This window comes from Sesamum indicum, linkage group LG7 (genome assembly GCF_026168435.1).
Source record: "Sesamum indicum cultivar Baizhima isolate 11 linkage group LG7, ASM2616843v1, whole genome shotgun sequence".
NCBI classification, from domain to species: domain Eukaryota; kingdom Viridiplantae; phylum Streptophyta; class Magnoliopsida; order Lamiales; family Pedaliaceae; genus Sesamum; species Sesamum indicum.
This window is the reverse complement of record NC_142663.1, coordinates 9,205,128-9,231,010: the sequence shown is the minus strand read 5'-3', so window position 1 is coordinate 9,231,010 and position 25,883 is coordinate 9,205,128. Positions and strand designations below refer to the sequence as shown.

Genomic DNA, 25,883 nt, shown 5'->3' with positions numbered 1-25,883 from the left:
GAGGGCTTTCCAGTGTTTCGCGTATGGGTAGTGCGGAGCCTATTCTCTCATTTTATTCTTCTTCGATCAATTTCATTTCGATCTTCGGAGAGTTGTCTTTCCGCTAAGTGTAAACGTTGATGAACCCACGCTCATCCGCAAAATTTCTTCTCAATTTCTTCTGATCTCAACTCTCTACTTATATTTATACGTTTCTGTGATTATATTTTGTACATTTGTCTATTAACTTCCCAACGATCTTCTGAATACATATGCGGATTGATCGGGTTTTAAAATCGATAAATTCTACTGTGAGTTGATCACGATAGCTCAATTAACCACCTTAGGGTTTTCAGATTTGAAGCTCTGGGTGCCAATCAGTCAAGGCAGAGACCTCTGCCGTCATCTTCGGCAGGTGGAGCATGGTTCTTCCTACGGCCTAGTCCTCCCCAGCCACACTCTCTTCACTACCTCCCTGAACCACAGATGGACTTCGTCAGCCGCCACACCGCGACCCCTTCCGACCACACACCACCTGCTCACCCCGCCTCCTCCTCCGCGCCTGCTACCCCGCTTGAAGAGCCCGAGTACTTGGCCAGATACATGGTTATCAAGCACTCATGGCGGGGTCGCTACAAGAGAATTCTCTGCATTTCCAATCACGCAATTATTACTTTGGATCCAAGCACGCTATCTATGACTAATTCGTACGATGTGAGTTGTGATTTTGAAGGCGCAGCCCCAATAATTGGGAGGGATGATAATTCTAATGAGTTTAATATTAGTGTGCGGACGGATGGCCGTGGGAAATTTAAAGCCATAAAGTTTTCGTCCAAGTATAGGGCGAGTATATTGACTGAACTGCACAGAATAAGATGGAATAGACTAGGCACCATAGCAGAGTATCCGGTTCTTCATTTACGCCGGAGGACCTCAGAGTGGGTTCCTTTTGTAAGTCTTATAACATGTTCCTTCTACTTGACTTGATTTTCTAATTTTCTATTTTCATTCCTCTCTGTGCTATTTATGGGGCTCTTATGCTGCTTCCCTTGGTTTGCTACTTAGTTAGTTTGCCATGTCTAGCCCTTAAAGTTTGTGTGAATCATTATCTTGGATGTTGATAACCATAGCAAAAGTAGGTGCTTTCATTCTTCTGGATGATTGATGTTATTGTAAATGGTGCTAAAGATTGGGAAACTTTTAACTGACTATAGTTTCTCCAACAAATCAATGTTTACATAAGATGATGCCAAAAATTGGCTCTTTGGTTACAATTATTTATGTTCTCATAGGGTGCAAACCTGTGAGGAGCTTTAGCATTAAATTATGTAAAAGAGAGATGAAATACTGTCTAATACTTGCTATCTTCAGGTTTTTTGACAAACTCTTTTTCTTTTTTAATTTTTTTTTTATTTAGAATATCACAATCCTATTGAAGCTGATGTATCATAGGAATACCTTATTGAAGAAAGAGCTTTGATAGGCCCTGTTTAAGTATTTGGTGGTAAAATTCTCATGTTACTTCATTGATCTTCGCTCTTTGTAGGAAGGTTGTTAGTTGGGCAGCTTCATTGGATTATTTGGCCTGTGGGTGAAGTTTACCTTCATAGGCAGACCAATCTACATTAATTCCTGTAATATATGCCCTTAAGGGTGATTCGGATTGATGGATTTGGATTTGAAGAAAGGATTTCAAATGACGCAATTTGAAAAGAATTTGAAATCCATCCATATTATCAAAACTGTGTTCAGAATCAGAATAGAAGGATTTGAAATCCTTTAAATTTGGAATTATCCAAACTTATTCTAAGGATTTGAAATTCATTCAATCCATACAACCTTAGATCTTTAGTGGTTTGATTTTGTTCCAGATTTCCTGGATGGTAGGATATATTGAACTGTGTTGTATGACCTGTGAAGTTTTGTTTAAGGCCATAAGCAGAGCTCTATTTGTGTTCTTCCCTTCTCTTGGAATAGGTTCAGCATGATACCATGCTTTATAGAAATCTAATCTCTGTTTAGTATTATTATCCTCTATTGATATATTACAAATATGGTCTAGGAAATGATCTATTCAGCATTTCTGGAGGACCTTGCAGGGAAGACGCTGAAATCCTATAACACTCCTGCTTTTGATTAAATGTTACTGCATCTTAATTTATTTTAGTTATTTCTATGAATATCTGTATTTTATTTGGCTTCCTTTGTTGTGCGAACTTTTGGAGTTGGAATATCTAGTTTTGAAATTGAATTTTCCTTGATTTGCTCCTACAGTATAGGGGGAATTTTTAGTAGTATTTGGTTTTTGTTTTCTGTTTCTTTCTCGCATCCTCCCTCTCTGGTAAGCATAGCGTCATCTTGTACATCTCCGATAAGCAGATGACTTTCTTTCTGTTGCTGCAACTTAGTTAGTGCTTTAGCTTTCAGCTTCTGCAAGAGAAGGATTTGCAACTGAAACTGCTTTAACTAATACTTGATTAATTGTCTTTTCTATCTCTATATAACCACATGTAGAATCGTAGATGCAGGCAGTCTGACCTGAATGTTATATTTTATGACATTTTTCTACTTAAATACATTTTTTTTAGCAGTCATATCTTGAGCTTAAAAATGGAAGTAGAGAATAATGTATTGCTACGTAAAACAAGAGGAATTACATTGGAAGAATCAAAGAGGATGGATGATAGTGGTTACATGGATGCAGACAGGATATTATTTAAATAGACTAAACATTAGTCATTCTTATTTTGATACTGGATTGTTACCTTTTTGTGGTCAAGAACCACTTATTAAAATAAGTGGCACTTGCTTCTTTCATCTGGTTCATTCTTTGTCGGTTTAATGGATATCACTTCCACTGTTCTCTACATAGCTTGTCTGAGCTGCTATAATAATCATGGTGTTTTATATCTGTTGAGAAGAAAGGGGGATGATTCTGGTAAATTTTAATTATGCAGAAAATGAAAGTTACTTATGTTGGAGTCGAAGTGATAGACTTAAAGTCTGGGGACCTTCGTTGGTGCTTGGACTTCAGAGATATGGATTCACCAGCCATAGTTCTTCTCGGTGAAGGATATGGGAGGAAGAGTGTTGACCATGGCGGATTTGTTCTTTGTTCTTTATATGGAAGGAAATCCAAAGCTTTCCAGGCTGCTTCAGGGACGTCAAATGCTACCATTATATCAAATTTAGTACGGAAGACACTTGCTTCTGCTATGATGTTATATCTTAATATGAAAAAGCATCTTTTGTTGTCTTTAAACTATGACATTCTAATCTATCTCGGTATCTCCTAATGCATGAAGATGCTAGAGAATTTTGTATTGACTTTCTTAAACAGTTACGTACTGCAGATAATGCTAATGTGCTAAAATTGTTTTGTTTAAACATTTTTTTCCAGACTAAAACTGCACTTTCTACGATTGGGGTGTCATTAGTTGTTGATAGTTCTCAATCACTCACCATCACAGAGTATATGAAGCGAAGGGGTAAGCTTTAACATCAAGATCGGATGCAGTTCACATTTTAGTTTGGCTAGTATATCCTTCTGACATGCTCTGCTTGTCTTCTCTTTTTCAACGCATGAATTTGTAGCTAAGGAGGCTGTGGGGGCGGAAGAAACTCCTCTTGGTGGTTGGTCTGTTACAAGGTTGCGAACTGCCGCTCATGGAATGCTACATTCTGTTGGATTGAGTTTGGCAATTGGACCAAAAGGAGGACTCGGGGACTCTGGTGATGCTGTCTCACGTCAGCTTATTCTTACCAAGGTCTCACTTGTTGAACGTCGCCCCGAAAACTATGAAGTAAGCATGCCATTGCAATATGATGAGTGATACTCTTTTTATGGAAGTAATTCTCAGAGATTTTTGCATTCTTTTAGTTAACTTACCTACCATTGTTAGGAGGTGCATGAATCACTCCTAAGAAGAAAAAACCGTGCAAATTTTTAATTACAAGCTGTTTTTACGAGATTTTATATGCATTGTTACAGTTGTCTTAATCTGTCATCTGAAAATTAATTAGTAGAATTCTTAAAGTTGTTGACAAAAGAGGTTGGTTCTTTTCCTTTTGCATATATGCCTTCAGTTATGATTGATTTCCTTCTGGTCGCGGTTAAACACTTGGAAAAATCTAGTGGTCTTTGTTCACATACAGGATTGCTTCCATTGTGTTTTAGCTCCTGTTTGTGGGAAGATGTTGCCTCATTGTGGCTCAATAAATGGGTTCAGTCTGATCCTACGCTTTGTATTAATTAATTGTTGGGTTCAATTAATAATGAACAAATATCTTAAATTGAACCTATCAGGCATTCTCGTGTATTCAGTTGTTACAGGTTAAACTCAAATAGAGTTGGGAAGCAATGCTGGAGCTACCAAATTTCTATATAGCTGGCACCTGTGTGGAGCCTTGCAGTTTTTGAACTTCTTTGAGATATAGTTGTGTAGTATTGCAGTTATGCTCCATATAGATCTAATGGAAACGTTCCTAGTTAATAGACTTTAAGTGCTACATGTCCTCATTGAATGCAGGCTGTTATTGTTCGGCCTTTGTCTTCAGTTAGTGCTCTTGTTCGGCTTGCTGAGGAGCCCCAGATGTTTGCTGTTGAATTTAATGATGGATGCCCTATTCACGTGAGTGCTTTTGGGTTATGAGTAATATCTACACTGTTTTGTGGTGTTAAGTTCCTGCTCATGTGTGATAGTGATTTCAGGTTTATGCGAGCACTTCTCGTGACAGCTTACTTGCAGCAGTTTTGGATGTTTTGCAAACAGAAGTAGGTAGATGTGTTTTTTTTTTGGTCTATTAACTTTCAATTAGAGTTTGTCTGCTGATTCTGTGTGCGAATTTGGAAGTTGGTCTGACTAATTCGGCATGCAAGTTGGTTGGACTTATGGTTCTTGCTTTGCATATAATTGAAATTTCTATATATTGGGAGTTCTCATAAGCAGTCATATTGTATGATATTTGGTTTTAGTATGTTATGACTTTGGCTTGTGCAGGGTCAATGTCCGGTGCCTGTATTACCAAGGCTAACGATGCCTGGTCACCGGATTGATCCCCCTTGTGGCAGAGTTCATTTGCAATATCCCCAACAACCTCAGCGACCTGTTGCCGACATGGAATCTGCAACAATGCATTTGAAGCACTTGGCAGCAGCTGCCAAAGATGCTGTAGCTGAGGGAGGCTCCATTCCGGGTTCAAGAGCTAAACTGTGGCGCAGGATAAGAGAATTTAATGCGTGCATTCCATTTAGTGGAGTTCCTCCAAGTGTTGACGTACCTGAAGTGACTTTGATGGCCTTGATTACATTGCTTCCTGCTGCTCCCAATCTTCCTCCAGAATCCTTGCCCTTGCCACCGCCATCTCCTAAAGCCGCTGCCACTGTCATTGGTTTCGTTGCATGCTTACGCAGGTTGCTGGCTTCAAAAAGTGCCGCCTCACATGTGATGTCATTTCCTGCTGCAGTTGGAAGAATCATGGGCCTGCTTAGAAATGGTTCTGAGGGAGTAGCTGCTGCAACGACGGGGCTTATTGCTATGCTTATCGGTGGTGGCCCTGGGGATACGAGTATGTTAGCGGATACAAAAGGAGAACAACATGCGACAATCATGCACACAAAATCTGTATTATTTGCTGAACAGAGTAACCTAATTGTCCTCGTCAACAGATTAAAGCCAATCTCTGTTTCGCCATTGTTGTCAATGGCTGTTGTTGAAGTTCTTGAAGCAATTATATGTGAGCCACACAGTGAAACGACCCAATACACTGTTTTTGTTGAATTACTGCGCCTCGTTGCTGGATTACGCCGTCGCTTGTTTGCATTATTTGGGCATCCTGCAGAAAGTGTCAGAGAAACAGTGGCGGTAATTATGCGTTCAATAGCCGAAGAAGATGCTGTTGCAGCAGAATCAATGCGGGATGCTGCTTTACGTGATGGTGCGCTGCTGAGACATTTGTTACATGCATTTTACCTTCCTGCTGGCGAACGACGTGATGTCAGCCGACAGCTTGTGGCTCTCTGGGCAGATTCTTATCAACCTGCCCTTGATTTATTATCTAGAGTTCTACCACCTGGGCTGGTTGCATATTTGCACACACGAGCTAATGGAATTTCAGCAGAAGATATATCTAATCAGGAAGTTTCCTTGATGAGCAGAAGACAGCGACGTTTACTTCAACAGAGAAGGCATCGTCCGGTGAAAGGAATACCATCTCAAGGACATAACATGCCTTCTGTTAGTGATGCTGAAGGCAGTGATCAAGCACGGCAGACAAGTGGTTATGCATATCGAGGTTTAGATGGCTATCGGAACTCTGGAGATCCAAATAGTGTGCAGGTTCCATCTATTCATTCATCTCTGAATCATGCTGGCGAGAATTTTTCTAGTGAGCTTCCAGCTGTAGGGGTGCCTCCAACTGATCAGTCATCAGCCACTGCTCCCCCTGATAATTATGCAGGCCATTCAGGTGAGTCAACTGAAACAAATGCTACAGTCACACGTGATTCTGATGTTGGTGCATCTGGTTCCCAGAACTCTGGCCTCCCTGCTCCAGCCCAGGTTGTTGTGGAGAATGCACTTGTGGGATGTGGAAGACTGCTGTTAAATTGGCCTGATTTTTGGCGAGCTTTTGGTCTTGATCACAACCGCGCTGACTTGATCTGGAATGAGCGTACTAGGCAGGAGTTAATGGAGTCTTTGCAGGCTGAGGTTCATAAACTTGACCTAGAGAAGGAACGAACTGAAGATATTGTTCCTGGACATACATCTAAGGAAACAATTAATGGGCAAGAAGCTGTGCCTCGGATATCATGGAACTACACAGAATTTTCTGTGCGGTACCCTAGCTTGGCCAAAGAGGTTTGTGTCGGTCAATATTATCTACGCCTTCTGCTTGAGAGTGGCACTGGAGGTAGGGCACAGGACTTTCCACTGCGTGACCCGGTTGCATTTTTCAGAGCACTTTATCACCGGTTCCTGTGTGATGCCGACACTGGGCTGACTGTAGATGGTGCTGTTCCCGATGAAATGGGTCCCTCTGATGATTGGTGTGATATGGGAAGATTGGATGGTTTTGGAGGAGGGGGAGGTTCCTCAGTCAGAGAGCTTTGTGCAAGGGCTATGGCAATTGTATATGAACAACATTACAACACAATAGGCCCATTTGAAGGCACCGCACATGTTACAGTACTCTTGGACAGAACAAATGATAGAGCTCTAAGACATCGCCTTCTTCATCTTCTGAAGGTATAGGCATGCTGCCCCATTTCCTAACTCTTCCCTCCTCTACCAGTTATAGAAATTAAAAATTATCAAATTGCAATTGAGATGAAATTAATTGAAAAAAATAAGAGTGATAAAAAAGAAAAAGTTTCATTAGCATGTTACATATTGTTCAAGTCATGATACAAAACCAATTAACATCCAGTTAATTTACATTTAAGAATGTGATGGCTATACTTGTCTAAGAATGGGGCGTTCTCAAGTTTTGTGTGATGTTGGGAACTGTTTTTCGAGATTTACTGGGGAAAAAGCTTAGGCCCATAGCAGGATTTGTCTGGGGATGATACAGACTGTTGGACTTTACAGTGTTACGATGCTTAGAAATGTGGGGTTAGAAGATGATATGTCAGAGAATTGTACTGTTCTGCAATTCTATCTTGCTGTTGTCTTTGGTGTTAAGTGCACAAGATACAAAGATGGCAGGCTTTAGGAAGAAGGTGAGGTGCATGCGGCGTGCCTTACTGTAATCTGCATAGTTGCGTTTCTTAGCATATGTTATTAGTGCTGATGTCGCCGAAGAATCTGCATGAAAGTTTGGGCACTTAATCACAGAAATACAGCACATTTAGCATAGTTGACTAAAAAGTTGAGCAAACTACAGTTAGCTACAACACTTGATTGCAGAAATTTCATCATTCAATCACATACAAGCATGGTTCCATCGAATTTTGGAAAATTCCAGAAAAAGTGTACTAATTTGTGTTCTGAATACAAAATTTCATGGTTATGTTGATTTCAATTCCAAATGTTACTTCCCTTTTAGTTTGAGATATCTTTAGGAAATGTTTTCTTCAAACATTTCAAAGAGCTATACCTTTGAAACCTACAACCAAATTTCAACCCCATGTTTGAAAAAGCCATATATTCAAAAGCCTATACCCCATTATCAGAAAATACTGTTGATTTTGCAATTGGAAACAAGTAAAACAAGATGTGTTCTCAAAGTGTCAAATGAATGTATGAACTCAATTGCTTAAACTTTTGAACTCACTCATCCAAACATAATTTGATTTCCCCTCACCCTTTACGGGAGTCATTTCAAGACAATTTTCAGAAACTATTTACAGAAAATGTAATGTATATGAGTTTTCGTTAGATTTCCATCCATTTTAAGTGCTGAACGGACCAAAATGCCCTTGGACTAAAAATTATAATTTTTATTTATTTTTAAAATTTTTTTGAGTTTTTTCTATAGACCAAGTGGATAGGTTTTTTTTTTTATTATTATTTTTCAAAATTTTTGATCCACTCTGTCCCATTTTTTTTTACAGACTCTTATTTTATTTTTTTTAAAAAGAAAGAAATAGAGTAAAGGCAAAGTTGACAATTTTATACTCTATCCAAGGGTTACATAATTTTATCAAACATCATCAGGGTATTTGTAATTTTTCAAACAACGAGGGGTATTCGTAATTATGCTACACCTCAGGGGAGGTCGTCGTAGTTTACTCTTTATTACATTCTATACATGTTTGTGAGTGTAAATATGTGTTTATTTATACATGGTGTCATGTATAGCAGATACCTCTAGATGCATATATAGAAGAAAGTAGATGTGTACATACATGCATTGCACCACATAACTTCAGTTGTGTGTATGCAATTATGCATGCAAGTATACGCAAACAGAAATACATGCACAAGCAGACAAAGACATACTGAGCTATAGATGCTAAAAATATTTGTGTTTCAACGTGAATGGCCTACTACTAACTCACACTGAGCTATAGATGCCAAAAAACTGAATTGTGTGTTTCAGTATGAAGGGGCTACTACTAACTCAACCTTTTGTGGAAATCGTTTCTGGACAAACTAATGGAAGATGGTGATATGATGAATTAAACTGGAGATGCAAACATGGTAAATAACTTATTAAATATGCACACCAATACTCTGGCATCATATTTGTAATTTAGAGTTAAAAAGCTTCTATAGTAAGATATGCAATATGATGCTGCATGTAATATATTCATGACAATGATTTTAGACTTTGCCATCGAAACTTTTTTTTTGGACAACTTACAATCTCAACATTGCAAAATTCGCACTTTGTCATATATGACCGTCTTTTTGTTGATTTTTTTGCGGGAAGAATATTACATGCTCTGCATATGTGAAAAATATCACATTACATAACCTTTAAATATGACATTTAAATATGACATATGTACAGCATGTGATTTTTTTTTTTTGACAAAAATCTTGGTTGAGAAATAGTTATAAATGGCAAAGTGCTAAATTTTGTAAAGTTGAGATGGTAAGTTCACAAAAAGTATTTTAGACGCCAAAGTGTAAAAACGGTCATAGTTCGGATGACAAAATGTAACCCTTTCTTTATGATAAGAATGCCAAAATGTGTGGTTTTAGAAAATTTGCTTATATTCACTATTTACTGAGAATTTATTATTTGCAGGACATGTGCCAATTGTGTGGAGAATGAAAGACAGAACAATTAATGATTGTTCTGTGCTGTAGTTCTTACTGAATTCTATGTTTTTAACTTACTTTTTGGGGCTTGAATGAATTCTATGTTTTTAACTTAATTTTTGGGGCTTGAATGGTTTAGAGAACCAATATGAAAAAATCCAGCTGGAAAGCAAAATTATGAAATTCTTATGTGGAACTTTTAGGTGGCATTTACATCCTTGCATGGGATAAATTTAGGATGGATGGGACAATATTAAATGGTGGATTACTCGTGAACGAATAAGTCAACCTTTACTTATGTGGACAAATGTGTTGGCCCTGTTGGAATTAGAGTGGAGGTGAGATAAGTCATCACACCAAAGTAGTGTTTAAGCCCAGGCCAGGCATTTCTCTAGTAAACATTGGAATTGGTTGGATTTGGCCATTTATCCGGGCAAATCCAATGATGTAAAGCCTTAAGGTTAAGGATGATTATTGAGTTTGAAAGTGTGAGCAGAGGTGATTATAATGGACATGACGATTCTGAGGAAAACTTGGTCCCATGACTGGGCGTCTTGGGTGAATATGCAATCAATCATGGGTCCTACTCCAGTATCTCACTAACTGGTATGGAAATGTGTATGGCTTGAGTTTTTATTGTGTGTACTTTCTTCCTCATTTTATTGGGAGAAATTGTGCCAAATACCCTGCTATTTATCTTTCTTGTTTGCTATCAACCTGTTGCTTCCCCCTGTTTGCATCTGAAGCAACAGGATTGCTAAAGTTAGACACAACCATGATAATCAAGACTTTTAGAAGCTGGGGCATCTCCATGGTGTGCATAGGTTTATGTCCTGACTTCTAGAAGTATATCAGCTCTTGGGAGTTTCCTCTTCATAAACGAACCTTGGAACAGTTGAATTATACCTCAATTTAAAAGACAAATGTGTAAGCTACTTAATACTTCAAATCTTCCTGCAGGTTTTGATGAAGGTCCTATCAAATGTGGAGGCATGTGTCTTGGTCGGAGGGTGTGTGCTTGCTGTTGATTTACTAACAGTAGTTCATGAAGCTTCAGAAAGAACTGCGATACCGTTGCAGTCTAACCTAATTGCTGCAACTGCTTTTTTGGAACCTCTGAAGGAATGGATGTTCATAGACAAGGACAATGTACAAGTTGGGCCGGTGGAGAAGGACGCAATCAGAAGATTTTGGTCTATAAAAGAAATTGACTGGACAACCAGATGCCGGGCATCTGGGATGCCAGACTGGAAGAGACTACGAGACATACGTGAACTCCGGTGGGCGATGGCTGTTCGAGTTCCCGTTCTTACGCCAATCCAGGTATAGCATCGTCAGTAGGATTATTATGCCAATAAGAAGAAAGTAAAGACAATTTAAAATTAAGTACATTCTTCATATAGTATCATTTTTAAATTGCCTTTTGATTTAATTTTTTAAATATTCTCGAATTCTTTTTAGTCCCTTTTTTGGTCTTTTTGAAGTGGGGGTGGGGTGGACTCCACTCAAATTTGAGGAAAGCAAGCGAATAGAGTAGGTTTGCTTGTTATATGTTATGGATTATATTGATGCTTCTTTTTCTACATTTCTAAGGCACATATTGCATCTCTCTCTAAAAGACTCTAAAAGAAGCAGTGTCACGACTTGATTGTTGAAGGGGTTAAGCCAAGTGACTCCTGGCGCCCCTAACTTGTCCATCACATAGGTTAACTCACTTTATACGTGGATGAGAAAGAATCATTGACTCCAGCCTGTCGATGTTGAATTGGTCTTAGGAGGGTGGGGTCAATTCCTTCTTCGCGTCTTGTCTGGGCAATGAGGTGGGTCAGCTTTCAACATGGACAAACTGTTGGGAGAGCTGGGGATTCCCTTAGCCTAAACTCTACAATCACGTCAATATAGTGCTTTCAGAGGGAGATACAATGGTGAGTGAACAAACTTACCTTCCAATGGTGAGTGGAAGTGAAAGAGAGAGTAACAAACTTACCTTCCAATGGTGAGTGAAAGGGGTTATTTATAGTTGAACCAGAAATATGGAATATGTGTGGCACGGCACCCATGGCCTTGGATAGCCTCTTTGGTGGGTCTTACCTATAAGTCCTCATTTTGCAAAACGTCAATTGATGATTGTGATAGTCCACCATCACAATGAATCGAGAATGCGAATCAACATATATGTTGGTGTTAGACTTTCAGGATCATGGTTACTAACATCTGGTTAGATTACATTACTCTGTATATGAGATATGAAAATATATTCTGTGAATCATGATGCATTTGATTCATTGAGTTGTTCACAGCACTGAAGTGTTGTTTATCTATCAAACTACTACTGAACTGATGGAGTTGAATTAGTATCTAGTTTCTATAGAGACTTATTACTGGACTACAGACTATGATCATAATCATTTGTTGCAGTTTTTCGCCACAGAATATGAAATAAAGTAATTTCTACTGAGATAACGAAGAATTTTTCGCTCTTATGATCATCTACATTTCTTAGACTAAATATATTATAAATTAGTTACTGAATGAGGTTGTTTCTTATTTATTTTGTTATTTAAATAGGATATTTATGGTAGAGAAATTTCTGTTTTTCCTGCGCCAAAGGGACAAATAATGACATGGATGGAGTCTTTACTTGATACACCTACCTATAGTTGGGTATGCTTGTTTTACAATGTTCCTTAAACGGGCGTGTTCTTTTTCAGGTAGGAGATGTGGCATTGTCCATATTGCACAGTATGGTTGCCGCTCATTCAGATATAGATGATGCTGGAGAGATTGTTACACCAACCCCCAGAGTAAAGCGGATCTTGTCAAGCTCACGTTGTCTTCCACATATTGCACAAGTAATATTTTTAAGTGCCTGTCCTTTTATTGGTTGTCTGTACTCTTGTCCCAAATTGGCCAACTGAAAGTCTACTCATACTTATTAGAATAAAAAATTGCTAAAAATGCAGAAAGTTGTGCTTATTATTGTATCTTTTATTTATTTACCTGGAGAGCGTGAAAAATGTAAAGGTTGATATGTGGTTTCAAATAAGTTCCAACAACCTTTGTCCTCGAATATTTGAGATTTTCAATCTGGCAGTTCTATGATTTGTATTTGCTAAGGGATAGTAAGTCGAGGATTATGTTGATGGATATGCGAGGGTGGGGTACAGCATTTCTGACTTCTGTTAAAAGAGTTCTCTACCTACTAAATTTTGCTTGTACGTAGATCTGGTACAAGTTGGTTCAAAAGAATTATGAAGGGCTGTTCATTTTGTTTTTCCCTTCCCTCAATCTTTACTCGCTTCAACGAGCAGGCCATTCTTTCACGTACATAAGGCATTGGGCCCCTTAAAGCATTCCTTTGGTTATGAGCTTGGTTACATAAAAGATTGATGTGTGGCACGTAGAGTAAAATAGGATCAGAGCTTTATCCTACAATAAACTGGTTGCCTTGCAAGCCATTTAGAATGGGAGTCAGTTGTCTGGTATTTATGCTTATCGTCACATGAGATGCACATTGGAGACTGATTGAGCAAACAATTGTAGAAGGGTCACTGGAACTGTTGCACCTCCTTAAACTAAGATATAGTTTCCCTGTAATATGCACTTAGGATATCCGCGTGTACTAATATCCTTAAACTCCTGGTGTTTTAAAGATGCAACTTTTCATATTCTCTTGTGCCTTTTCATGGTAATTATATTATAACACTTTCACTTTGGAAGTGGGGTATTTAACTTTTGTTCCTTTCTTTGCCTTCCAAAGAGGTTTGAGATGTTTTCGTTATTTTTTCTTTTGTTTTTAAGCTGAACTAGGCAGTGGGTAGATGGTGGCTCCATCAATATGCACATTGTTTCTCAATTTCAGAGCTTTGGTTAATGAACCAAACTCTTTCCTCTATTTCTTATGTGCAGGCAATGCTTTCTGGTGAACCGACTATTGTTGATGCTGCTGCTGCTCTGCTGAAAGCTATAGTTACTAGGAACCCAAAAGCAATGATCCGATTATACAGTACAGGCGCATTTTATTTTGCTCTGGCTTACCCTGGATCTAATCTTCTTTCAATTGCCCAACTCTTCTCAGTGACTCACGTTTATCAAGCCTTTCATGGTGGTGAGGAAGCTGCAGTTTCCTCTTCTCTACCTTTGGCGAAACGAAGTGTTTTGGGCGGCCTCTTACCTGAGTCATTGCTTTATGTACTGGAACGTAGCGGCCCAGTTGCTTTTGCCGCAGCAATGGTTTCTGATTCTGACACTCCTGAGATTATTTGGACACACAAGATGCGAGCAGAAAATCTGATCCGTCAGGTAGCCCTGAATCTGCGACTGGAGTTTGCTACTTGTCTTTCACCCCAAGCATCTTTTGTTAACATTTAGTATTTACATTCTAAAACATGGTGCTACTTGAGTCATCCTCAATGCAAATAAGTGCTGCATTTAACTCTCAGTTTTATTTTATTAGGTTCTTCAGCATCTTGGTGATTTCCCTCAGAAATTGTCACAGCACTGTCATTCCTTATATGACTATGCTCCAATGCCACCCGTGACATATCCAGAGCTGAAAGATGAAATGTGGTGTCATCGTTATTATCTTCGAAACTTATGTGATGAAATTAGATTTCCTAATTGGCCTATTGTTGAACATGTTGAGTTTTTGCAATCATTACTAGTAATGTGGAGAGAAGAGTTAACTCGAAGGCCAATGGACCTTTCTGAAGAAGAAGCTTGCAAGATACTAGAGATTTCCATTGATGAAGTATCCAGAGACGACGCCCCTAAGAAACCAAGTTTTGAGTCAGTTGAGGAGATACCTAATATATCAAAGCAGATTGAGCATATTGATGAGGAAAAGCTCAAGAGACAGTATAGGAAACTTGCAATGAAGTATCATCCAGACAAAAATCCTGAAGGGAGGGAGAAGTTTCTGGCAGTGCAGAAAGCTTATGAGTGCCTGCAGGTATGCCAAATTCCTTGATCCTGTGTGAGGATCTGTCGTTACTCATACAAAACGGAGACCATATGATTAAGCTTGAGAAAAAAAAAAAGAACATATAGACAAGGGATCTTATAAGCTGCCAGATCTTATTTCAAATGAATTAGTCGACTTGTTTAGACGCCATTTTCACAATTAAGCTGTTTATTTGACTGGTAGAAAGTGCTCTAAATGTATTTATGCTGTCAAGATGAGCCAAATGCTTTTTTACACATATAAATGGATATCAGCATTGGTTTTAAATATATCTTGGAACTAGGAAGGACACGGGACTATATATATATATATTTAATTCTTAGATATGATACTACCTCAATTTAAGGTGTGGACCAAGAAATAAATTTAAATATATAAATTTAAGTGGCTTTTACGGAAGAGTGAAAATGTAAATCATAGGGCTTTCCTATGAGGTTTGGAAGCCCCTTTGGTTTTGTTGCCTCCATCTAATATTTCATTCTGCAATCAGCAAAATTCTTGGAATATGATCAGCAAAGTTGGACAAAATTCCTAAGTTGAACCCTACATATGAGGGTTTTTATGAGGCATGTCTTTGGCCGGAATGGAAATCTCTTTAATTGGTTGTATTTCTTCATATTTGAGTTCCATGTTTCATATTTTCTTATTAGTGATCCGCTGTTTTCTGATTCCTCTCCCTTAGGTGACCATGCAAGGATTGCAAGGTCCCCAGACTTGGAGGTTGTTGCTTCTCTTAAAGGGCCAGTGTATTCTATATAGGCGATATGGGAATGTATTGATGCCATTCAAATATGCTGGATATCCTATGCTCTTAAGTGCCATTACAGTGGACAAGGATGATAACAATTTTCTTTCCTCTGATCGAGCACATCTTCTAGTTGCATCCTCGGAGCTTGTTTGGTTGACGTAAATTCATCATCTGCCTTTAATTTCCATATCATTCTTCTTTAGATAAGTACTTTGTAAATGTACTTTTGCTTATGCTATTTCCACATATTTAACTTTCAGGTGCGAGTCTTCATCATTGAATGGTGAAGAGCTTGTGAGAGATGGTGGAATACCTCTTCTTGCAACCCTCCTTTCCCGTTGCATGTGTGTGGTCCAACCAACAACTCCTGCCACTGAACCGTCCGCTACTATTGTTGCTAACATAATGCGAACCTTTTCAGTTTTGAGTCAGTTTGAAAGTGCGAGAACTGAGATGCTCGAATTTTCAGGATTAGTTGATGACATTGTTCATTGCACTGAACTTGAGCTTGTTCCTGCTGCTATTGATGCTGCCCTGCAGACCATTGCTCACCTTTCTATCTCCTCTGAAATTCAAAATGCCCTTCTGAAGGCTGGTGTATTGTGGTAAGATGGATATTATTTTGTTATGATTATGCTTTCATTAGTTTTCTAGCATGAGATTCTAGTTTCTGGAAGTTTTGCAGAACACTACTGTTTCTGTTATGGATTTTTTGACTGTCCTTTTATATTTATCGCTTAACCTGGCTCCAAGTGACATATTGCTCAGTGACTTAGCTTGTATTCGTTCATTACTTTTCACTCTTTTGCCCATATAATTCTTCGTAGCTCATATATGAATATTGAATAATGAAATTACCCATATTGGTCTATTTATAATGCTCTTTGTGCTCATGTGGATGACTTTGTTGCTGGCATTTTCTCTGTGTCTGTCTGAGCTTGTAGAAAACTTATTTGCTTGTGAAGGTGGTCGTATTTTTATTTTTTTAAATTGAACAAAATATTGGAACTCTAGTGTTGAAGATGCTTTGTGGTGACTATTCTTTGAATGGCAGAATGTACTTTTTCTACGTGAAGTGTGAAAACTTAAGCTTTATGAACAATATGAATTTTGAAGTCACTGCATCAGCTGGCACATGACTGTTACATCTTACAAAAACCACTCTTATGTTTCAAAAAAAACTGCTGTACCTTGATGTTATAGTTTTTCTTGTGGTCTCTTACTTGAATCGAGGTCCATTTACAAACTTGAGGGTTCATAGAGTTAATGTTTATTTGTTCGGTACCTTTTGTCGAGTCAATTTGCTTGCGAAGAAAGTCCAACTTTTATTTTAAAATTGAACAAAATCTTGGAACTATTGTGGTGAAGGTACTTTATGGTGAGTATTCTTTGAAAAACAAAATTTCTTTATTCTACGGCACTGTGGAAGTTTATGGTTTATGAACATTGTGAACTTGAAGGCCTCTGCATCAGCTGCTATGTGCCTGTCATATCTTAAAAACCACTCCACTGTTGCAAACTGCTTTATCGTGATGTTATGGTCTTTCTCAGGTGGATTATTTTGTTTGAATCCAGGTCCATTTCAGAAACTTGTGGTTTTATAGGGTCATTTTTTGTTTGTTCAGGTACCTTATACCATTGTTGCTCCAATATGATTCGACGGCGGAGGAATCAGATAAGACAGATGCACATGGTGTTGGAACTAGCGTTCAAATTGCAAAAAACTTACATGCTGTAAAAGCATCTCATGCCTTGTCAAGGCTTAGTGGTTTGGTTGACGAGGAGATCCCGACACCCTACAATCAGGCTGCAGCTGATGCCCTTAGAGCTTTACTTACCCCTAAACTTGCAAGCATGCTGAAAAATAAATTAGCAAAAGACCTCCTATTCACATTAAACTCAAACTTGGAGTCCCCTGAGGTAAATGCTGCAGATTTTGCATTTTGACAAAGAAAAAATATATTGGGTGCTACTTGAGCATTGCCTCATCTTCTTGCATCAGTATCTGCATTTTTTCTTTGAATGTTGTGAAATTCAGAACACTATAACAGGGCAGGCTTCTTAACATACTTTTTCTGATATGTAGGCAATACTTGCTTCTTCTTCTTTTGTAAGTACTTTGTTGGTTCTATTAGATGTAGATAACTGAGGGAAAAAAGAGAGGAAAGCAATATGTTCTACATGTTTGTGTTATTAAAAGGTTTCAAGTTTACGTCCTTAGATCTTCTTGGCTTTAACTACTTGGTATGTAGTTGTCATGAAGATTCTATAACTGATTCAAGTTTCATTTTTTTTCTTTTCCCGATTTACTTTTTTACTAGCAAATCCAGGTGTGGTGGTGGCATGGATGTTTTCTGGACGTTCTGCATCTAAAACTAGAGAACTTAATTTTCATTTGAACTGTCTTTTGCACTGGACATAGTATTTAATTCAAAGAATCTCTTGCAGGTCAACTATTGGTTCTTTAAGGGAAGAGGTTATTTGTTTGCATTTAATAGAGTATCTTCTTCCGTATATCTATCTTGTTAGATCAAAGAAATTTGGTGTTGGGCCTTACAATCTATGCCCTTCTAGTTGTTAAATTTCCATGCATTTTCTTATGTTTGATATGCAAACCTATTCGCACATTTTCCTCCTCCCCACCCCATAAAAAAAAAATAAAAAAAAACAAAAAAAGAAGCTTTAGCACCAGAAGTTCTTTTCACGAGCCTGAAGGTTTTATTTTTTGCATAATCATTAAGAAAAGGGTATCTGTTATGTGCAAGCTATAATTCTAATCTATATATAGGTTGTCTTTCTGATAATAATTGGGGTGTGGGTGTTACTTTCCATAACTTTCTAGATTGAAAATGTTTTAAACACATATACTGTAGTTCCAAGTGATGGCCATTTTGATGCTCTATGCCATAGTTGATGACCTTGTGGAACTCTCAGATATCATGACATAGTTTCACTTGATCTTTCATTTACAGATAATCTGGAATTCCTCCACTCGAGCAGAACTTTTGAAATTTGTGGAAGAGCAGCGTGCAAGCCTCAGTCATCATGGTTCATATGACCTTAAAGATTCACATTCCTTTGTTTATGAAGCATTATCTAAGGAGCTCTATATTGGCAACGTATACTTGAGAGTCTATAATGATCAACCAGATTTTGAAATTACTGAGCCTGAGGACTTCTGTCTTGCCCTTGTTGATTTTATATCACATCTAGTTCATAATGCACCTGCTGCAAGCATGGATACTCATGTTAATAGTGATGTAACCACTGATGGATCTGCCGAGCAGCATTCTTCTGATGATTCTTCAGCATCACTTGATGGGAAAAGCTTGGAGAGGGAGGATTTGGAACTAGTTAAAAATCTTCAATACGGTCTTCTATCCCTTCAGGTAGAAGTCTGGTGGTTTTTCTTCTGACACTTTATTAGTCACCCTTGACACCATTTTTTCTGTAATTTCAGCACTTGTTGACAAAGAATCCGAATTTAGCTTCGGTGGTCTCCACAAAGGAGAAGCTATTGCCCCTTTTTGAATGCTTTTCTCTTCCTGTTTCTTCATCAAGCAACATTCCTCAGCTATGTCTACTTGTTTTGTCACGGTTGACAACATATGCACCTTGTGTGGAAGCAATGGTCGCAGATAGCTCTGGTCTGCTTATTTTATTACAGTTGCTTCACTCATCTCCCAGCTGCCGTGAAGGAGCTTTGCATGTTCTCTATGCCTTGGCAAGCACGCCGGAGCTAGCTTGGGCAGCTGCAAAGCATGGAGGGGTGGTTTTCATTCTTGAAGTTCTCTTGCCAATACAAGGTATGCTGATCTCATAGATAGCGGTTTCTTAAGAATTCTATCTTGCGCTCTAAAATGGAAATTTTGTGTAGAAGAGATTCCGTTGCAGCAAAGAGCCGCAGCAGCTTCGCTATTAGGGAAGCTTGTTGGCCAGACTATGCATGGGCCTAGAGTGGCGATAACTCTGGCAAGATTTCTGCCTGATGGCCTTGTCTCTGTAATCAGGGATGGTCCTGGTGAAGCAGTTGTGACTGCTCTTGAACAAACAACAGAAACTCCTGAACTTGTCTGGACTCCAGCAATGGCTGCATCGTTGTCTGCACAAATAGCAACTATGGCTTCGGATCTGTACCGTGAACAGGTGAAAGGACGTGTTGTTGATTGGGATGTACCTGAGCAGGCTTCTGGCCAACAGGAGATGAGAAATGAACCTCAGGTATAACTGCTATGTGCTGCAGATGTACTCTTTTGTTTTTGATTGATTACATGGATGTTCTAAAGAATGCTAATTCTGTTTAATGACTTACATCATGTATTGCTGTCTAGGTTGGAGGGATCTATGTTAGGTTATTCCTGAAAGATCCCAAATTTCCACTTAGAAATCCCAAGAGATTTCTTGAAGGGCTGCTGGATCAGTACCTTACATCCATTGCCGCCTCACAATATGATGGCCAAGCTGTTGACACTGAACTTCCTCTACTTCTTTCTGCTGCCCTGGTCTCTTTACTCAGGGTGTACCCCGCTCTTGCAGATCATGTTGGATATCTTGGTTATGTGCCCAAACTTGTGTCTGCAGTAGCCCATGGAGCAAGCAGAGAAACAATGGCTTCAGAAACCTATGTATCTGAGGATGGTTCGTCGCAACAAAATTCACAAACTCCTCAGGAGCGAGTTCGCCTTAGTTGTTTACGTGTTCTACATCAGCTTGCAGGTAGCACCACCTGTGCAGAAGCTATGGCAGCCACTAGTGTTGGGACACCCCAGGTATGCTGTGGTTTTAAGCAGCCCCCCTATTTTCCCCTCCATGAAAATATCATACGAAAGATGTGTTTATCTGATTAAAAATCTGTTGCTAAGTTTGGTCTTGTTCTGATGAGCTTTTTCTTCAGGTAGTTCCACTTCTGATGAAAGCGATTGGTTGGCAAGGTGGAAGCATCTTAGCTCTTGAAACCTTAAAGCGTGTTGTAGTTGCAGGGAATCGAGCAAGAGATGCACTTGTTGCACAGGGTCTCAAGTGAGCATCAATATCTCTTTAGACCCTAAGTTGTAGAATTATTATGCATGTGAAATGTGCAGACGTGGTTAATGAAATAACAATGTGCATAAATTCATCTGTGTTTTCATGATAAATTTTCTAAGATGGGTGCATAAGTATGCAACATCATGCAATTAGTATTTATTAGATACAAAGTAATTTTCGGCCCAAAACGTGCAATTATCTGTCACCTGGGCTAAGATATTGGTGGGTGATTGAGTCCGATTTTAGAATATTATTGGGATATGCATCCTTATAAAACTACTGTTGCATGTTCTCTGTGTCATGCAATAGTAACATGGCATATAATTGTTGTAGGGTCGGTCTTGTGGAAGTTCTTCTTGGCCTTCTTGATTGGCGAGCTGGGGGAAGAAATGGGCTTTGTTCACAGATGAACTGGAATGAGTCAGAAGCAGCAATTGGCCGGGTTCTTGCAATTGAGGTCTGTACCATATCATGATTTGTGTGAACACATAAACCATCCTTTTCTGGATGGTGGTTTGGAAAATTGAGATGGTGCCTTTAGATTGAATGATAAATGTCTTTCTTTCCAAGTATAGAACATTTGCAATGAACTAACATAAAATGCCAGACCAACCTTCTGGGACGGAAGTGGTGCATAATTAGCAAAAGAAATATGTTCTGAATTCATATGATAAGTTGCTCAAGGTGGTCTGAGTTCTATTTTTTTAATTTCTCCAGAAATATATTTGTGTTCATAATCTCTTTGTGGTCATAATCCCTATTGCTGTGTTCGTGTAGGTTTTGCATGCATTTGCAACAGAAGGGGCCTATTGTACCAAAGTACGTGACATACTGAGTGCCTCTGATGTAAGTCATGACTCCTTAATTGTGTTGCATGTTTATCTGACCTATTATTCTTGAGTGAGTTTTTCCTGAAATTTTTAGAACAACTAGTAGCTAAAACCCTTGAGTTCGTGTTTTTTGCATGAATTGGTCAACGGCTGGCAGCTTTATGTGGTTGGTGAGCTGACCCATCCCCTGCTAAACTAGATCATAATGTGATACTGACTTAAACATGGTTTTGCTTTCCATCAGATTTTAGCTGCATCAAATCTTGCTACTTTTAACCTTTCTTTTTTAAAAAATTATAAGCAGTCAGTCTTTCAACAAAGATGACTTCCAGCCGTGGAATCTTCTATGTTTCCTTTAAAAGGACAAGGAACAACAATATGCACACCAAAATGAAAAGCTCTAAAAGGATTAGTAGTTTACAAGTCCTTCTTAAAAGCTTTTCTTGAGGTATTGTGATTGTTTCGTGAGTTTTTTGATTAGCATGCAAGAATGCTAAGTGAATAATGATTTATTTAGGCTTAAGAAAATTAAAGCTGCTGAGAGGAGTTCTTCCTTACTCTCACATAGGATGGGCAGGATAAGGTCAGCTAATAGTGGGGTCTAGTTTGGATCTAGGTAATAGAACCGCCAGGATAATAGATCATATGCTCTGAATTTCTGGGTTGATCAGGCATAGAGCATGAGTTTTAATGCATTTAGTGGGTAATGTTGTGACACTGCAGATTATCAGGAAACATGGAGTGTAAATGAATTTTTGAAAAGCATGAATTGTTCTGAAATAATTTACATACCAAATGTATGTGATACATGAATTAAATATTGAAAAGCATATTTTTTTTTAAACTAATTCGCACACCAAGTATATGTGAAACACAATTGACAGATATGATGGTTTTTAGAATTTAATGGATCTTTTAGTAATTTAATATTCAGAAAAAGATGTCATATTTTGTTGGAACGAATCTTCCAATAAACAAGCACCAAATTCTTTAATGCTGGAGGTTCGTGGACTTTGTGAATGCTGTTCATGTATTTTTCACAAAGTTTCTGGTCAATTTTGCCTAATCTTTGCCAAAATTCATAAATTCCCTTAGCCAATGGTTGCTTACATCATGCTCACATGTCACAGCAATTTTGCATTCATGTTAGTAGATTTTAAAATATACCAACGAATTTCAGTTAAATTACTTTCTAACCGCATTTGTAGAAGTTAGATGGTGTGGGTGAGGTTAAGTTTCATAATGACAACATGTTTGAAAGTTCATAACATGTCCTAAAATGTTAGCAAGATTTTTAGGAGGAGCTTGTTAGCCCTAAAATAAGATTTTGGAATCTTAAAAGTCCCATAGAGAAAATAAAAGGAAAGAGTTTCTAACATATTTTTAGGATCTAAAAAGATCCTTTAGTTTTGACTATATAATTTGAAAAGGTTGATTCCTAATATGTTGTAAGGTTCATATTTTTAGGTTCATTGGAGCTTATGTTTAAAATACTATCTGGCGTTTTAGAAATTATAGGAGCTTATCGGAGCTTTTAAATAGACTTTGCTCAACACCCTATTAGTCGTTTTTGTAATGTTGTTAATACATTTTCTGTTCTCTTTAATATACTAATTAAAATCATGTTAATTACGTTTATTTTGTTATGGTGGTTGAGAGACATGCAATTTGTGGACATGTGCTAGTAGGTCTCAAATTAAATAAAAAGGGTTTTGTGAACAGGACTATATTCAGGACTTGCTTGTATTATGATATATAATGTTGTACTATATTTTTATTTTATGTATTATTTTGGTTGAGAGACATGCAATTTGTTGACATGTGCTAGTAGGTCTCAAATTAAACAAAAAAGGTTCTGTGAACAATATAATACTATATTCAGCACTTGCTTGTATTATGATATATAATGTTGTACGATATTTTTATTTTATGTATTATTTTGGTTGATATTTGTTATTTTGTAGCTAAAGAAATGTGATAGAGGCGCACAACATACTGCATTGTAATATGTATCTGGAATTTCAAAATAAACCAATAAAGCTTTGATCTTTTGATCAAGATGAGTACTTACTCCTGTTACTTGCATTTATTGTAGTACCATGTTTTTAGTTCTTATTTTTTCAAGGACTTACTGCAAAGCTCTCATACCTAGTTCTTGAATGCTAGTTATGCTCCCAGTCCAGCTGCGCACATCTGTTAGTAGGGTTAGATCGTGGTGACGTTTAGTGGCTGAATTAACTCACACCTACAGAGTTATGAGATCTCATTGAAACACAATTGGATTTTGGATATTGGGCTTTGGACAGTCTATTATCTTTCTTTCCTTTTTTTCCTTTTGCTGTTTCCAGTTCTTCCCTTATAAACGAGAAGGCTAACCTTTAAGCTTATTTCGGAAGGACTGAAGGAGCATAAGTATGCATAAGATTTTTATCCTAGTAATATACTAATATTGAAATATCAAGCAAAACTCTTAGATCTGGAGTTAAAGATTTCATGCAGTAGCTTATGCAGGGACAACTTGATTTCCCAGAATTTGTGATAACTACAAGGAGAACAATGAATTCTGTAGTGAAAAACATTTTTCTGTGGTTCTCCAGTTCTATCATGGCACTCCATGAAGCCAAATTTTCGGAAAATTAAGCATATTGTTTCCAAGTGAAGTATGTTTATCAAGCCCTTACATGACTAAATTATACTTCACACCAAGTATTGAAGGAAATGGGGCATTGCAAGGCTTGATCAAGTATTCCTTTTACAAAGTTTGGTTATGTTTCAAATTTGGATGTGCAGGTTTGGAATGCTTATAAGGATCAGCGGCATGATCTTTTTCTTCCTTCAAATGCTCAAACTTCAGCTGCTGGTGTTGCTGGTCTCATTGAAAGTTCTTCGTCTAGGCTTACTTACGCACTGACAGCTCCCCCAACTCAACACAGCCAAGCAAGATCCCCTACCACAGTTACATCTGATTCGAATGGAATGCAGGGGTAGACAAAAAACTGTTATGTTAATCAAAGAGCCAAAGTTAGCTGCAGACTTCTTTCCGACATGAATGATAAGAGATGTCTTCTGCCCAAGCAACTTGCCATTTTGGATGCATTTCTTCATTGTATAGCGAAAAAAATGTACAGCTCTCCTCCTCTCTGTCTTGCTCTCCTCTTCCCCGTGCACCACACAGTCCAACTTTCATAAAGCACAATGATAATTTTGTGAATTGCCGTTATGTAATGATTTTGTACAGTATGATAGGCGACATTGACGACATATGTGCTTGTAAATTTAGTTCCATTGGTGAGATTATAAATTACATCCCTCCTGGAAAGTGATGGAAGATATTACCGTGTATGCATTTTTTGAACATTCATGTCAAATGGTATGTGCAAGGTTCACTTGATAAATATTTGTGTTTGATGTGGCCTGCACGTTCGTTGAATCTTTTCTGGTGAATCTTTTTGTTACTTAGGCTTATCTTTCACAAAATTACTATGGCACGAGTAATTGGTTGACATATCTAGTCTGTATTTTTTCTTTTTTGGATTTTGGAATCTGTATTTATATTTAGGATAAATTCAACACCTTATGAAGTAAGGTCTAATTATTCAAATATTTCAGTCTTTGCAAGTTTACAAGTACGCCCTCTGAGGTAGAAATTGTAATTACAGGTATAATTTTAATTTAGTTGGTAAAATTTATATGAACACCTTACGAGGTACATTAAACTGACATTCTATTAGAGGGTGGAATTGTTTGTATTATAAGATTTAATTACAAAATATATGTCAATGTAATTTATTCTGGTGATTATCAGCATTTGTACCTCATTTACACCATTTATTGGGATTTGGTCGCTCACGTTTCTACCGCATCAGAATTAGTTCCCAAGTTTGAAAATTCCATCAAGTTTTGTCATTACATTTAAAAATTCGTTAAATTAAAAACAAAAAAACAAAAAAACTGTGAATGTGCTAAAGAGAGTTGTAACTTGGATGCCATGGTTGGAATCTCAGCACTCAACTTAACACATTTCTTAGTCATTTTGTTGACCCAAAAACATTACTTATTCAAACAGTGAAATAAGAATTAGTTAGAATCCATACTTCAATTGTTCATCCAACTTCAACCCCAATATCTAGACAACAAGATATGAGATTATTCAGCTTCATAAATTAACAAAAACTTGTCTAGAAAGTTTCTGTAATGAAGTTCCAAGCAATAAGAAATTAACAAGAAAATTTTCAGCAACAAAAATAAGAAAAAGAAAAAATTTAAAAACAACTAAAATAAAATAATGTAAAATATATCAAATAAATTAAATAATAAAAATTAACTTTATCATTATAAACTAAAATATAAGAAAATTAAAAATCAAACACTAGACGACAACTATTCTGCAGTAGAGCAACATTCCAGATATATAATGTAGTTCAAAAACATGAATTAATAAAGTATTTCTTTCTTCCCCTTTAGAATTAGTTTTTTTGAACTTTCTAAATGGAATAACATAATGTTAAATTTTATATATTATTTAGTAAATTGTTTTGAAAATTTGCACTAAAAGAAAATAGTGAACTGCAACAGAAATTAGTGATTGTTTTGTGGATGAAAGGTTCTCGCGACGAGTTGCGTGGCAG

At 37.6% G+C, this 25,883-nt stretch overlaps 1 protein-coding gene across 2 annotated transcripts; it reads left to right on the top strand.

The window, feature by feature from the left end:
- On the top strand, positions 1-24,685 carry GRV2 (DNAJ heat shock N-terminal domain-containing protein). 2 transcript variants are annotated; one of them, XM_088883005.1, is made up of 22 exons: positions 1-930; positions 2,937-3,170; positions 3,380-3,467; positions 3,574-3,782; positions 4,509-4,610; positions 4,691-4,753; positions 4,980-7,226; positions 10,650-11,012; positions 12,401-12,541; positions 13,599-13,991; positions 14,146-14,640; positions 15,335-15,558; positions 15,661-16,005; positions 17,026-17,320; positions 18,373-18,789; positions 18,861-19,206; positions 19,281-19,621; positions 19,732-20,169; positions 20,295-20,419; positions 20,759-20,882; positions 21,203-21,271; positions 24,046-24,685. In XM_088883005.1, exons 1-22 carry the CDS (start codon positions 466-468, stop codon positions 24,241-24,243), a joined length of 7,722 nt encoding a protein of 2,573 aa, XP_088739131.1. In that variant the 5' UTR covers positions 1-465; the 3' UTR covers positions 24,244-24,685. The 2 variants fall into 2 exon arrangements, with proteins under 2 accessions (XP_088739131.1, XP_088739130.1); XM_088883004.1 differs by having other exon boundaries at positions 19,278-19,621.
- Positions 24,686-25,883: the final 1,198 nt, after the last annotated feature.

Excerpts from the sequence above, each read along its gene's own strand:
- GRV2 (XM_088883004.1), top strand. The coding sequence starts at position 466 with ATGGACTTCGTCAGCCGCCACACCGCGACCCCTTCCGACCACACACCA. Across the intron at positions 7,227-10,649 it reads GCCTTCTTCATCTTCTGAAG|GTTTTGATGAAGGTCCTATC; the intron begins GTATAGGCATGC and ends ATCTTCCTGCAG. Across the intron at positions 18,790-18,860 it reads ACGGTCTTCTATCCCTTCAG|CACTTGTTGACAAAGAATCC; the intron begins GTAGAAGTCTGG and ends CTGTAATTTCAG.